This window comes from Pteronotus mesoamericanus, unplaced genomic scaffold, assembly GCF_021234165.1.
Source record: "Pteronotus mesoamericanus isolate MK-2021 breed Mesoamerican mustached bat unplaced genomic scaffold, CSHL_Meso_final contig_59, whole genome shotgun sequence".
NCBI classification, from domain to species: domain Eukaryota; kingdom Metazoa; phylum Chordata; class Mammalia; order Chiroptera; family Mormoopidae; genus Pteronotus; species Pteronotus mesoamericanus.
The window spans coordinates 2,783,585-2,799,560 of record NW_026555206.1 but is presented as its reverse complement, the minus strand read 5'-3'; the positions used below and the strand labels follow the sequence as shown (position 1 = coordinate 2,799,560).

The window sequence follows — 15,976 nt, the reverse complement described above, 5'->3', positions numbered from 1 at the left end:
CACAGAAGCCAATGTCTTGGTCCACAAGTTATAGATTTGCTACAAAATAAATCATAATGAGCCTCATAAGAAAGCAAAGGATAACTGTCAATTTGGTCATTGGCTTGTGTAAATAATTTAAGTATGCATGATTCAAAATAAATATACATCTTCAACTTGCCTTGTGATATGGATATCATCAATGAGCCTATAGTTGTTCCTCTCAGAAGTATTCACATCAGAAAATGTTCAACACATTGTCAAGAGTTTTATAGGACGCCACCATGCAAGTGACTTATTTAAGGACGTACTAACTGAACTTTATACTTCATGGAAAAATTTAAAGTGAACAGATCTAAGAGGGAAATTTTTTTTCTGAATATTAGCTTCCCTGATATTTCAGAACAAATCTTAACAAGCTTAATACACACACACATGCACACACATACTCACAATGAACACGTGCGTACAACATACCAGTGTTCGAGGAAGCTCAGTCATATGCACACACACACGCAAATGCACACTCTCTCTCACACACACAGGCACACACACCAAAAAATGCTCCTGTGGAGCCATTAACTAATCTCAAAGAAAAACATTTCTGTCAGCATGATTTTAGTGACATGACACTGATTTTTTGTCTCTTTTTCTATAATGACTTCATACCTCCCTCTGAGATTCTTTGCCCTCAAATTTCAGAGGAAGATGGCACATAAGAGGAGCTGAGACTACCCCCAATGACTTTCTTTATTCTCTGTCCTTCTCCTTCCAGAGTCTTGGTGCCATTCTTCAAAAATTAAAATTAAATAGAAATCACTACATGTGTTGATATGATATAACCTGTGATGAGGCTGTTGAGTGAAGAGAAATTTAGAGGTTGGGACTGTCAAGCCAAATGGCAAGAGTCACCTCTTCACTGGCACCTCTGCCCTCAGGACACAGCTTGTCTCTGAAACCAGGTAACTGCCAGTGGGTTTTTTTGTGTGTGTTTTTTTTTGTTTTTTGTTTTTTTATGAGGACACTGGTACTTTGGGGCTGAGGGTTTGAATCGCCCACATCTACTAAGAGCCAAAAAGGACAGTGTTGGGACTAACTGAAATTGTATTCAGAATTCTATCCAAAAGCTTTAGTTGTAAGCTTTATCCCTCCTGAAATGTTTCTTTCCCTTTAAAAAAATATTTTGTTAAAAAACACTATGATATGAGGGCGATAGACTATTTGGTTTCTTCTAAGTAGATGCTCTTAAATTAATGCATATAAATAATTTGTATTTAATTTCCTCTCTTTCCTGTTGAGCAAAGCATACAATGCACAGATTCCTACATCTCAAGTCACTTGGTCAATGCAGAGTCTCTTTGTATTTCATTTCTTAAGACAAATTGTGCCTCTCGTTCTGATTTGGCCGTGGGACTCAGGGGGAGGAAGGCTGTGTTTTCACTTGCACTGTCCTCAGTGTCTACACTGGCTAGTTCATAGTCTTCTGACCGCCTGGCCTCAGTCAGAATTCGGATCTGCTCCTGGACAGTTTCTAGCAATATTTTCACTTCTTGTTGTTCTGCTATAAGACAATCGTTGACTGGAATACTCACATTGACAACATCAGCAGAGTAGGAGTTTTTGCACCATTTGATGCTTTTGACTTCAGAAATCCCTGGCATTTGCATGCAGGTTTCCTCTAGACCCACTGAAGGGATGATGGGCACGGAATTGGCCCTTGTGGATGAATATACCATCAGGTCCTTTTGATCCAAGTTATTAAAATAGGAGTGTGTCTCTCTTGAAGGCAGTTGCATATTTACTGATGCATTTTGTTGGGTGTTTAAACCAGTGGATGAATACCTGAAAAAGAAACAAAATGTTACATATTCTCTCTGCCAGTGAGTCTTCAGAGCACTCCAGTTAACAAAGCACTTTCCACATGCACCATCTCACTGAATTCTCACAGCAACCCCATCAGACGGATAGTATGTTCCCAGTTAAACAGAGAAGTAAACTGAAGCTCAGATAGGTGAAGTGACTTGCCCAAGGTCACACAGAAAATAAGTGACAGACTGAGACTCAAACCCAGATCTTCTTACTTTAAGTCCAGGGATCTTTCAACACACCACAGCTGTATAGGCAGGTGGGATATAGTCTTCCTGACCTCTATCCTAGAATACAAAGTAAATGGGGATTGAGCAGGTAAGTGTGGCCTTCCCATAGTGACAAACAGGAAACCCATAATGGCATTACTTCACTCCATCAACTTGACCACCCTCTCAGCCCTGGTTTACAGTACTCATGTGGCCACCCTAAATGAAGAAATCAGGAAGCCCAACATTAAACATTAATGTACTATGTTCCTGACTTTTTCTTTTTCACCCTGGCTTTAGGGCAAATGAATGCAATTTCTATTGGCACTCTGCTCCATAGGAATTGCCTCCCTACAAACTGCTGAGACAAAAAATGGGAACAGGAGGCATGCAATTCTTCTCTTTGCCCAGGGATGAACATGAAGTGAGTTCCACAGGGCCTATACCAGTCTAGCAGCTTTCCTCACATGGTTTCTGGAGCCAAGAAAGGCAGCTCACTGGTGCAGTTCAATGCCTTGTTAAGAATGTCAATATGCCTGCCATTTCAAGTCATTTGAATATTTCAGAATCTGGCTAGCCTCTGTCTTACCTGTGCAGAGCTAGTGAATTTGCCAGTGCCTCTGAAGTTTCCAGTGCCATAAAGTAGGGCAGGGATATTGTAGGATTCATAGAAATGTGGTTTAGGGACTTGAACAGTACTCTTTATTCTAATTCTCAGTTATTTGTCTTTAATTTAAACATTAAAATTTAGGTATAATCTAAACTGATCTGATGTATAATCTAAACTGATCTGATGTCTACATAATATATATTATTCCCTTAGTCTTACATTGTAATGTAGATAAAAGTCATGTTTATACATGGAAAGAATAATTGGAATGAAGTGTGTAGCTTACTAAATAGATGTGTTTCATGTAAGGACATGATGAGAGCAATCTAGAAATCTATATTTCCAACAGATAATGAGGAAAGGTGGGGAGCAAATTTAGGTGTCTTTTTAGTCCCATCCTTACTGTGCCTAGTACACGGTGGGTTACCAATAAATCTTGATGGAATGGACACATGAATACATAAACACACTTTATACGCATTAGTGTTCATTTCAAACATAATAATAAGAGCTAACATTCACATAGTACTTTTATAAAGCACTTTGACCTGCAATTGACTTACTGATTTTTTAAAGGCTGTGTGGTCTATTTATTATTATTACCATGTAATGAATGAATAACCCAGACTAAGGGGTACTGAAATAACTTGCCCCAAATTTCCTTTAGTAAGCAGCAGAGGAAGAAGTTGAACCTAAGTTGTCTTATTTTCATTGTTACTGTCAAAACCAGAAATGAGTGGGTATCCAAGGTGCCCTAGAACACCTTTTGAAGGATATGTAGTCTTTACCTGTGCAAATTATATAGCCAACACATACAAGGAACTTCCCCAGGGGATCTTAGTCCTTTTTTCTTTAGTGTTATAGAACTGAAAATCCAAGCCTAAGGATTTTAATCAATGAATCAATTTCAACAAGAAGAAAAGAAAAAAGTTAGAGGATTTTGTGTTCTGTCCTTAGCACCATACTGTTCTATGTCTCCATTAATATGTATGAAGATATAGAATATCTTCTATCAGATTCACCAACATCACAGACAAAAATATAATTAGGGTAAAAGCATATTTAATGTAGACCTCATGAGGGTATATCAGCAGATATTATCTAATAGGTTGAAATATGATGGTGATAGGTGCGGATTCTTATACCAGGATCTAAACATTATTTGTAAAAATATTAGCTAAAGGTATAAATATCTTAGAGGATTTAGTCAATTGTAGCTTTAATAAGTCAACAATGTGGCATGACTAAGAAGTGATCAAAGGCAATTCAAACCAAATTTGGAGCAGTCTTATAACATGCTTAACTGCTGAATCAAGGACTTAGATGAGAAAGAGGGATTGCAGCTGACTTATATGTCACCTCAGAAGTTAATTATGGGACACATGGCTGGCAATAACTGAATCTAAAATGTCACTATAACATGAAGACATTCTTTAAATGTTCAGAACACTCCAAAATGTGATTTTGTTGTGGATCAGATATGACTTCAAGTCCCAATGTTATTTTTAGACAAACTGCAGTCTCACTTTAATTTTCTCATATTAAAACAAGAGGGTAGTCATACTGACCTAGGGAGACTGCTCTGAGAACTAACTGAAGTAATGCCGCCACACTATTCCAGCAGAGGCACATTAGCAGTTCTCACTTCCTAGAGCTGCTGTGAGTGTCCCAGCACGGGGATTGAGTAAAAGTTGGTTACTATTCTTCAGAAGTTTAAGTGAGGGCTGAATTTCTAGATGTGATTCTGGAGACTCTCTGTGTTCTGCATCCTTGAGAGTCAATCACTCTTTCACCAGTTTGATCCATGAGCTTGTCAATCATTGATTGTAAAATATCAGTTTGGACTGTTGTTCCTCTGATCCCTCACCAAAGAAATCACAAGTGTATTTCCTTAGTAACTATGTGAGTCAAAATATCATTGAAAGGGTGAAATATTCCAACAATTAGCAACCTGGTTTTATTCCCAGTAATTCAGGAGTCAGGCCGAGTTTGTATGTCCCCAGGAGACTCCAAGACCTAGTTCCTAGTATATACGGCTTTAGAATGAACTGACTAAATTGAAGGAATCCACTTTTTCCTCTGAAACCATACAACTAGAGATTCCATTTACACATCATCATCCAGGAATGTGATTTTCTTCACACTCCTTTTCTGGTTTAGTGGTTTATAGTAAGAAAGGCCAGTATTCAGTCTTAGTTCTTTTACATGATATATCCAACCTTGGGCTAGCCATTTAATTTCTCCCATCCTTCGGTCATTCATCTACAAATAAGATTCTTGAAGAATAACTGAAGTATGAAAAGTTGCTAGTTAAGTGAAATAAATAATCAGTATATTTTGTATCCCGTCTACTTTGAAGGTGGCAATCTAATTCCTGTGGCTCCATTTCTTTCTCTCTAGCATATGAACACATTCATTTGATTTGCCTGAGTAATCACCACCTCACGTCTTCCTCAGGCCTCACTAAGATAGCTGCTGGGTTTAAAGTGGGCTGAAGTCAGTGCCTGGGAGTGAAGTCACAGACACCAGAGCCTAACTAGCAGACAGAGCCCACATGCTTGATAAACATGCAGCAGATGGCTGATGGCTCTTGCAAATTCATTCACTACCCCTCTAGGCTAGGGCCAGATTTGAAGAAGGCCCTTAGCTGTGAAATTCTATTACCAATCTTATTTCTAGTCCAGAGGGGCGGTTGGTCCCCCAGGAGTGGAAAATAGCTGTTTTCAAGAACTGAGATTGAGACTGCTCCCTGAGATTCATTGTGCTGAGTTCACAGCGACTTATACTTACAGTCACCATTTATCAACACTGGGCACATAGCACACATAGGAAAATACACATGGCTAGCCAGCTGGAGAGACTATTCCAATCCCAATGATGACTGAACCAAAACAAAACCACCACCACAGGAGATAAAAGACAAAACAATGCCTGAACATGCAATGGGAATCTCGGAGCCCTTGAATACATGTGTATGTATGGTTCAAGCCTATGCCTAGCAGAGGCTCAGAGCATCCTTACCTCTGTGACATATGGAATGATAGCCAAAATATAGCCAACAAAAATAAAGATGGCATGGGCTAGGTTCTCTCTCCACTCACAAAATATATTAATCCTGATTTATAGACATTATCAGTGATTTATGAAGAAAAATAATTATGTAAATGATTAGTTATAATTATAGGGTAAATAAATACCCCTTTTACATATACAAGGCAAAGAGAAATGCCAATCTAATTCTTGGACAATTTGGATGTTATGTTGAATTTGCAGCTGTTAACCCAGATCTATACCACACATATTTTACACTGCATTTGGAATTTCTTCAAAATTACAAAACCCAGCCACAGGCTATTAATTTCCTATTTTCTAGTCTTCCTAAAGAAATCTGTTGCTGAGCTTTGTTATATAGGGCACGACTTCACATACATCTTGCCCAGAAGAAAAGAAAATGGTATGGCTCTCTGATGGACTTCCTCCTTGTATTGGCCGTCAGCTTGATACAGTGTAGAAAAGTCATCCAGGCCCGAGCCGCACAGAGACCTGGCCTGGCTCACCCAGAGGTAAAAACTAGGCGTGATAAGACTGGCATATGTAAGGCAATAGATTACTGAAATTTCTGGAGTAAACCTTGATTTTATTACTCTTGAAATCAATGATAATTTCATAACAGTTTCTGTGACAAAACAAAACAAAACAAAACAACACAGTACTACCTCTCTGTTTTTTACCATGTGACTGATACAAGCTCTTTATACACATAATTAAAATAAAATCTACCCATCAATCTTCAGGTAGATTCATCAATTTATACATGAGAAAACTTAAGCCTAGATGATAAAACTTTCTCAAATTCACACAAGTACTAAGGGACAAAGATGATATTTGAACTTCAGTCATTTTAAGTAAGTGCTGCCATGTTTGGTTGAACAGTATGTCAATTAGGTGGATGGTGACTAAAATTCATCCTATAATAAATTCCATTCACCAAGCCTTGAACCCTATGAGGCTTTGTGTTCACTGAGAAGAACGGACACCTTTTGTACTGCAAGGAGGAGTAGCAGCAATAGTGTCCCAATTCCATTTTTCCATCCCTGCACCATGAACAAACCTAGAGACCTGAATTCAGCAAGTTGTACTTGAGAGCATACTCTGAGACACATTAAAGAATGCTCAAGATTATATGTATACATAAACTACAGGTTACTGTTTAAGGTATTGTCCAGAGTACTGATCAGAGAATTAAGTGATTTGTTTTCAAACCTAAGGATAAAGAAACACTTTAGTCTTCTTAAGAAATCTCTAGTTTTTAAAATCAAAGACAAATTCTAAGTAGTTTTAGCAACTATATAACAACACATGGCCTACATATCTATAAACTTATTTTCTTTTTTGTTTAAAAGATTTTTATTTATTTATTTTTAGAGAAGGGAAGGGAGAGAGAAAGAGATGGCGAGAACTATCAATGTGTGGTTGCATCTCATGTGCCCCCTACTGGGGACCTGGCCTGCAACCCAGGCATATGCCCTACACTGGGAATCAAACCAGCCACCCTTTTGTTCACAGACCAGTGCTCAATCCACTGAGCCACACCAGCCAGCGCTATACACTTATTTTCCTGCTAGTGTTTATGTTTATTTTCCATCTAACATTGCTCTAATATCTATTTCCATTGTACCTATTCTTTTAAGTTTACATTTGTGAAACAAAGATGAAAGGAAGTATAAATAACTAATTGATAGTATATAATTGAAGTATATAGTAACTCACTGATAATGATATCAATAAATAAAATCCCAATGAACATAACTCCACTTAAAACTATAGCAATAATGACACCCTCCCTCAATTTCATTGTTTTTAGACCTACCCTTGACAAGGTATTGTATCCTGGTCTGGGATCCTTGATTCTTCAAGTTGCTGATATGCTGGTCCCACGATTCCGCCCAGCCTACTTCGAGGTGAAGGTGGTGTCCTTCTGAAGGCATTCCTGTGGAGCATCCCACTCCTTTGTCCTGGGCTGCAGCAAGAGGAGAGACTTCTGCTGGGACGAAAGAAAACCAGCAAACAAATTGATCATAGCAATGACCTTACAGGTGATTGCTCAGACTTTTCAAGCACTGCAATTGTACCCCAGATTCTCAAAGTTGTAGGCCAGGCTCCATCTGTGACTATAGCTTATCAGCTAGGACGGGATCAGAAGTTGCCAAATCCTTTTTACCCTTGGAGATACTTAGACAAAGAGAAGTTCTTGTATTTCTGGCTTTGCAACGTGGACCACAACCAACTAACATAATTGTCATTTTTGAGTCAAAATAAGAGGTGGGCTTAAGAAAGTCTCAAGCTTCTGATTCCCATCCACCATCATTATTCAAGCTACAATAACTGTCTCTCTAGTAAAAATAAAAATGGCTTTCTTATTAGACACTGACAAGAACCAAATACAGGCAGCCCTGAAGGGATTTATGGGGAAAATTTCACTTGTGTTAGCTGTAAACAAATCTTATTTTAATTGGCATTCTCTCCTTAACATATGTGCTAAATTCACAGTTCACTACCTCAAATTTTCATCAATCTTGAGGAACTAACTTATTTTTCTCTTTTAGTTTGCTTTACTAAACATCTCATTTTGACTCATAGATCCAAAGACCCAAATAACTATGCTTTTAGATGCTATCAAAGGGCCAAGAATATAAATGAGATATATGTCAGGTGAGATTCCTATATAGATCATTTTAAACAAAAGAACAAGACCCTTTGTAAAAATCAATTGCTAATTTGCCATACTACCTATTACATACCCACCCTCATCTCTACCTCACCAAATTTAACATACTCCCTTGGGGAGTAGTGAGGAGAACTTTGTTCCTGTGTACACATTCTGTAAGATGCTAGTTTATGTGATAAAATCACATAAAACTATATGGAGAAAATTGAAAAACATTTTCAAAATTTCAATAGAACTATCAAGTTTTAAAGGGACCAGTCCCTCAAAAGAGTTTCACCCATATCACTTCATTATTTGGAGTTCCATAATTTTTCTGCACTAATATTGCTGTTATTTCTACTTAATAAATACAAAACAATTTCTCAAATATTGTCAGAATTTGACAACTAAGATGACTAATTAAACTTCATATTCACCAAGCCACAAATGACTTCCTGAGTTAGTGCAAACACCAGATCATATCTAGCAACATTATTACAACTTAATTCTTTATCATAATATTTACTGCATGCTGAGTCTCAAAATGCTAATAGCCAACAAGTTAAGGAGTTCTATAATAGCTCATTTATTTCCCTTCCTGCTAGCTTCTATTTATACCATCCAGTGGCAATTTTGGAATGTGAATGGTTACTCAGGCTTAGGTGCTAGAAATTGGTGTACCTGGGTATGCATTTCTGGTCTATATATTATTAGCAGTGTGATACTGGGGGAAGTATTGGAACCAGTCAGAATCCTGGAGGGAAAGAGATGGTACTCTAAATTGGGTAGTTTGGGGGGAAATTTTTCTATTTACAAAGGAATGCTTAGTATTTGAGAAAAAAAGCAACACAGGATACTACCATATCTTAGGGCTAGTAAAAATGGGAAGCTGTTACTATCTTTCCAACTGAAGGAAAAGGGGGAGGGAGCTGTCAGCAGAATGGAGAGAGAAAGGAGTTGTAAAGAGAGGACCACTTGGCAAGCACTTTGTCCCAGAAAAGAGGAACATACCTGAGGCAACCAGGGAGGGACAGAAGGGCAGAAAAACTATGACCTTGCCCTCCCTTTGCCCTTCCATCTCTTGTGGTAGCCTCATATTGAACCAAGAGAAGCTAGAGGACAAGGGAGCCTGCTTACTACCTAGTGCACAGAGCAAGGCAGAGAAAGGTAAAGACTAGACATGTGTGGAGGAAGTGCAAAAGAAAGTCATTAGCATGATGCTTAGGTCTGTTCATAGGATTGCTGTGGGGGTTAAAAGAGATAAAGTATGGAAAGTGTCTAGCACAAAATTTGGCACATAGTAGGTGTGTCACATAGTAAGTTCCCTTGATTCCTCCTCCATCAATGATAACTCAAAGGCTCCCATTAATCATTGAAAAACCTGAATTTATTTCACCATTTAAAAAAGCCTACCTATGTGCTGTCTATAACAGAGTTATATAGCCAAAATATAATGCAATAAGTATGACATGACAAAATTGACTTCCTCTTTAAAAAGGAATATTTTTTTTTACTAAAAATGAGAAACAGTGGTTTGAATTAATAGCTTTGTTTCATAAATGGGTTGTCCAAATAAGTCATATTTGCAATGCACAGAAAGAAATTAATTATTCATAGCTAGTTAAACTGTCACAACAGCAAAGTCTTCCAGTATGAACTAGTGACCCATGTTAAAAAGCAGTACTATACCTATTGATCAATCAGCTATGATGGCCTTCTAACCTAGTAACATTCAGAAGTGATGGAGAAGTTTGCAGTCAGTATAAATCAGTGGCCAGGTTATCAGTCATGAACATTTAAGTCTACTGTATGTTTTACAAAATAAAAGCTATGTTATATTAAACTATAATTTACAAAGTTTCAGAGGCATTTTATAAATCAACCCTTGCCTACCTATTAGAACACAACGTATGCCTACAAATACTGCAGTGTCACTAAACTGAAAAAAAAGGAAGTTCTCTTAAAACATTGGTATTTCCTAAAAAGCACAGTAGAAGCCAAGTTTAGGAGGGAGTATATCAGTAGACAAGGAGTAAGAGTAGGGTATTTGCAGCTCAAATATATTAGAAGCTCTAATCATTTTTTATGTCTGAACTTTAAAACATTTATGGCATGATATAATGTGGAATAATATTATACTTAATTATTTGACTTGACTAGACAGAATACCACTTTCACATGTGTTATAATCAGCAGGGAAAATAGTGTTTGGGAGAATATATCCATCTTCTTAAAGGCTGGCAATTTTGGACTTATTTCCCTAATTATAAACTTTCTATTAGCTCCAATGAACTGAAATAATTTTTTCACAAGGAAATATCTAGAAATGCCTCATTGGATATAAATCAAAACTTGTATAATAACTAAAGCAATTACCCAATAGCTAAAAATATTTCAATCCTAACCCGAAAATATTTAAATTACCTTTCAAAAAAAAAAAAACAAACCCTTAGTATCTCAGTCTCTACTCATGTAGAGTGACAGAAAAACCTCATAGTAAATGTGTCAGCTTCAATAAAATCTTTTTTGGACTCATTGAGAGGCAAAGAAAAAGAGAGTTTCCTTGTTAAAGCAAGCCTCTGTCATGGTGGTTTTCAAAACACTACCTAGATGTGTAAGACCAATATTTATTTTTCATTGCTGGGAAAACTGATATATTTTATATTTTATTTTTTATAAATTTTTATCTCTTTATATATATATTTTAATTTTAAGGTACTATACTTCTTACTAAGAGATGGATGCTTAAGGCTTGGTACAACTTCTGCAAAGATTGAGGATATGCATTTAAATGGCAAACGTAATGTCCATTCCAGCCCTTGTTCCAAACTTTGGCACTTGTTTTAGAACAAAGATTTTCAATATTTGGAGTTCCAGATTTTTTATGTATAAAACAGAGTATATGACTAGAAGATGAAGTTTCTCAGCCTCAGAATGCCATACAATTTATAAGATAACCTTATTTTTGGCTTTCTCCTCAAAAGAGCCAATTTCTATGGTCAACTTATAAGAGTGTTACCCCATTAATAATAGATCATACAGATCCATGGAGAAGATTTGCCAGGATTCATCACTGTGGAAAGTTTTCTTTGTGTGAGAATCATGTTGGAAGACCTGGAGCATGTAACATCAGTTGCCTAGGGAAGAATTAGTCATCAAATTTGCAGATAGTGGCAAGGCAGGCTAGAAAGAAATCATGTTTTTAATAGTTTCTCAGAATGTAATTGTTTTATTCACTGGTCTGTGTCTGCAGCTTTGATGGGTATTAACAGTTCCTTTAGGCTTTTTATAGGTGAATTGCAGCCTTCTGTTTTCTTTGGTTTACCTGCTGTGAGCTGATTGAGCATCCATTCCATGGAGAACTATAAGAAAAGCAAGAACAATCATTTCTCCTAATAGGTTACCATTTCTTGGCATGTGTTGTCCAGAGTCATACATGCTGTGAATGTGCCCATTCCCACCATGATTAGCTATCTGTACCTGTGGTGTTTGCTAGATTGGCTTCCTCTGTCAGGAGAAGGGACCTCTGGGAATGACTGGGGGCCAGCAAAGCTTGATTCCATCATTTTCTCCAATGTAGTCACGGGATGCCTTTCTGCCTTTGAATACTGCAGGAAATCACATGCACAAAGGTGAGCTGGAGGATAGTTATGAGAGGAGGGCCGATAATACTACAGCTAGATATTGAAAAGTTATGGAACTTGCCAGTAGCATTTCACTGAGCACCCAATTAGAAGGATGATAGAGACATCATTTGCATCTCATTTCTCACACATTGAGTATGCTGTCCCCATCCTTGCCCAAAACTCTATGTGATTAGATAAGGTCCATTCAAGAGGGTTCTTCACTTTAAACTCCTAAGTCTGTCTTTTCATATCAATCCACACCCATGGCATAGCCAAAAAAGCATACGTATGTTTTATTCAATGTACATTTTACAAAAAATTAGTAGATGACTACTAATAATAGGCGTTCAATAAATACTGATTGAATGAAACTTGAAATGATCTTAAAATTATGCAGGACATTGATTCACTGTATCTGCCTACCACTCTTCACTGTCTCCCTCTTTTAATCTGTTACCAGGAACTTACTGTATTTAAAAAGAGAAAGTTGTGGGCATTTTGCTCTTATAGTTCTTAACCCTTGGTTTCACCTTTGATTATCATGCCTCATAATCTACAGGAGCCTAAAGAAGACTTATAGAGATGACACATCAAGAAAAATTTTGCCTCACAGTAAGTATCACATGGCATCTCAACCAGGTAGTTGTCAAGTTTAACACACTCTGGACCTTTTGGCACTTGAACAGTCTATAAGAATAGCAGGTTTCTCTTCTAGAACTGTAAATAAAAACTCTCCTGAGAAACGACATTTTTTAGAATTTTAACCAAACTACAGAGATTTTGAAATCTGGATATTCATATTCAACATATGAGCAAGAATGTTACAGAAAAATACAGATATAAAATATGAAAATGAGAAGATGTACAACTACATTCATTATAGGTAAATGAAAATTAGAATAAAGAAAAATAAATTTAAGTGTATTTAGTAACAACAAAGATGTAAGATTAGTAGAGATAGTGCTAATTTGTTGGGGTAGGTATTGACAATATGTTCCAAAATGTTAAATATACATACTATTTAATCCAGGAATTTCCAGCATTAATATAATTATAAAATTTCAAAATGACATAGTCACCAGAGTATGTCAGCAGTACAATTTTTAATAACAAAACAAAAAATAAATACAAAAGAAACAATTGGAAACAATAAAAATGTCCACAAATACTTTATAACTATTCGAAAGAATAACATTAAGGTACAAAAATATGCACGTTATAAACAATTTGTGTTGATAAAGAAAATTCAGAAAACAGATATACATATATTTTAAGTATGTATTGTGGATATACATATATATTTAGCTTTGTGTATACATACATAGATTTTGTATGTATACATGCATATATTTTGTGTGCATGTTTGCGAGTGTGTGTCTGTGTTTCCCATGCAACCGCACAGAATACTGATGAAGAAAAGTAAAATAAGCTATTAACTAGGTGCTATCCTTGATGAGAAGCATATCAGTGGGTGTGGGTTTAGAGAGCAGGAAAAAAATCTCAACCTTTTATAACATTAAGTTCAAAATGTCTAATTTTCTTTTAAAGTACTTCCAAAATGAACCACATAGTGGCAGTAATGGCCATGTCTTTAATCAGAATCTTAATTCTACAAAAACGGATTTACAGAAGCTGGCCAGACTTCTTGCGAAATGAAATAAATTGACAGGGAAACAAGGGAGATGTGGAGATAATTTGGAAAAGGTGATTTTTTTCAAACAATCCAAAAAACAATGAAAATATCTCCATGTGTGCTTCTTTTATTTTAATTATTTTAATATTATTACTTATTTTATATATAAATATATAAATATATATTATTTATATATAAATACAAACTATTATTTTAATATTATTATTAATTATTATTATTTAATTATTATTTTAATAATTTATTTTTCAATCATGTTTATTCTATTAGAGTTGTCTCAATTTTTCCCCCTTTGCCCTCCTCCACCCATCTCACCCCAACCCCCTCTCCCACAGTCAATTCCCACTCTGGTGTCCATGGGTCATTCATACATGTTCTTTGTCTAGTCCCTTCTGCTTCTTTCCACCATTGTCCTCATTCTCCATTCTCTCTGGTCACCTTCAGTCTGCTCCATGTTTCCATGCCTGTGGTTTATTTTGGTCCTTAGTTTATTTTGTAGAATAGATTCCACTTATCAGTGGGATCATATGGTATTTGTCTTTCACTGTCTGGATTATTTAACTTAATATCCTCGACTTCCATCCATGTTGTCGCAAAAGGTAGGAGTTCTTTCTTTTTTACTTTCTTTCTTTCTTTTTTTAATGCAGATTTTTTTATTTGTTTATTTTAAATATCAAAATCCATTATAAAATATTAAAAAATTTAAATCCATTATAAAGTCTCAACAATTAAAACATGACACCAGCAAAGAAATAATCAAGTAGATCAATGAAATATAATGAGCATTCTAGAAACAAACATATATATCTGTCTAAATGGAACATATGATTAAATGGAGATTTCAAATAAATGGGGAAAATAAGGCTTATTTAACAGCAAGGTGCATGAACCACTATTACTTGAAATAAAACAAATATAGAGCCCTATTTCACACATTATAAAAAAAATTTCAAGTGAGTTAAAAATCAATATGTAAAATCTAAGGAGTTTTAGGAGAAAATACAAAATAATATTTTTCTTACCCTGGAGTAACATATTCAAACCCAGAGGCTATAAATTAAGATATTGACAATATGACCATATTAATCATTTAAGACTACATAGTAATATACATATAAAAAATGTTAAAGGACAAGCAGGAGAACAGGAAGGTATTTGCAACACATCTATAAAAGGGTTAGTAGGTTTTTTTCCTTAGGGAAAATATTCTACAACATTTAATCAAAAAATGGATAAAGAATACCAAAAAGTCATTTAAAGCTTTTTAAAAATAATATAAATAGGCAAGAAAGATACAAAAAACAGGTTTCATTTCAACAAAAAATAAAGTAACAATAATAAAGTAACAATAAAATGACATCATTGTCACAGATTAATAAGTATTAAAAATATTGGTAACATCAAGTATTGGTGACTGTGAAAGGAACTGGGTATTCATAGACTCTTTCTTCATCTTCTTAAAGCAGTCCCTTTAGCACATCTCGCAATGTTGGTTTGGTGGAGATGTATTCTTTTAGCCTTCTTTTGTCTGGGAAACTCCTTATTTTACCTTCCATTTTAACTGAGAGCCTTGCTGGGTAGAGCAGCCTTGGTTGCTGGCCTTTGCTTTTCATCACTTGGAATATTTCTTGCCAGTCCCTTCTGGCCTGTAGTGTTTCGGTTGAGAAGTCAGGTGCTAGCCACATTGGGGCTCCCTTATATGTTACTACCTTTTTCTCCCTTGCTTGCTTTAGGATTCTGTTTGCCTTTGATATTTACCATTTTAATGATGATGTGTCTTGGAGTGGGCCTCATCGGGTTCCTCTTGAATGGGACCCTCTGTGCTTCCTGGACTTGTGGGACTTTTTTTTTCCTCCAATTAGGGAAGTTTTCCATCATTACTTTTTCAAACAATTTCTCTATCCCTCCCTCTTCTTCTTCTCCTTCTGGTATCTCTATTATACGGATATTATTATGTTTCAGGTTGCCCTGCATTTCCTTAAATGTGTCTTCATTTTTTTTTTCAGTATTTTTTCATTTTCTTGCTCTTTCTGGGAGTTTTTTTCTACCTTATTCTCCAACTCGCTGATTCAACCCTCAGCTTCATCTAGCCTGCTTTTGATTCCTTCTACTGCATTCTTCAGTTCAGAAATTGTATTCTTCATTTCCGCTTGTCTCTTAATGATAGTTTCTATGTCCTTTTTCATGTTGATATAGTTTGTAGTAAGTTCCTCGTAGTTTTCCTGCAGTTTTTTATAGTTCTCTCTGAGCTCACTGAGCTCCTTGAGCTTCCTTAGAATCGTTGTTTTGAACTCGATATCTGATAGTTTACTTGCCTCTATTTCATTT

General features: G+C 36.0%; 1 protein-coding gene across 4 annotated transcripts in view; it reads right to left on the bottom strand.

Moving 5' to 3' along the window:
• Positions 1-1,222: 1,222 nt before the first annotated feature.
• Positions 1,223-15,976, bottom strand: part of NRG3 (neuregulin 3) — a 1,143,185-nt gene continuing 1,128,431 nt past the window's right edge. For 2 of the 4 annotated variants that reach the window (XM_054580451.1, XM_054580452.1), the window contains exons 7-9: positions 11,852-11,979; positions 7,535-7,705; positions 1,223-1,821 (exon numbers count right to left, since the gene is read on the bottom strand). In XM_054580451.1, coding sequence (XP_054436426.1) covers positions 1,314-1,821; positions 7,535-7,705; positions 11,852-11,979 — 807 coding nt within the window. In that variant the 3' untranslated portion in view covers positions 1,223-1,313. Of the gene's footprint in view, positions 1,822-2,060; positions 2,133-7,534; positions 7,709-11,851; positions 11,980-15,976 lie in introns of all 4 variants that reach the window. The other 2 variants (XM_054580450.1, XM_054580453.1) reach the window with 2 other exon arrangements.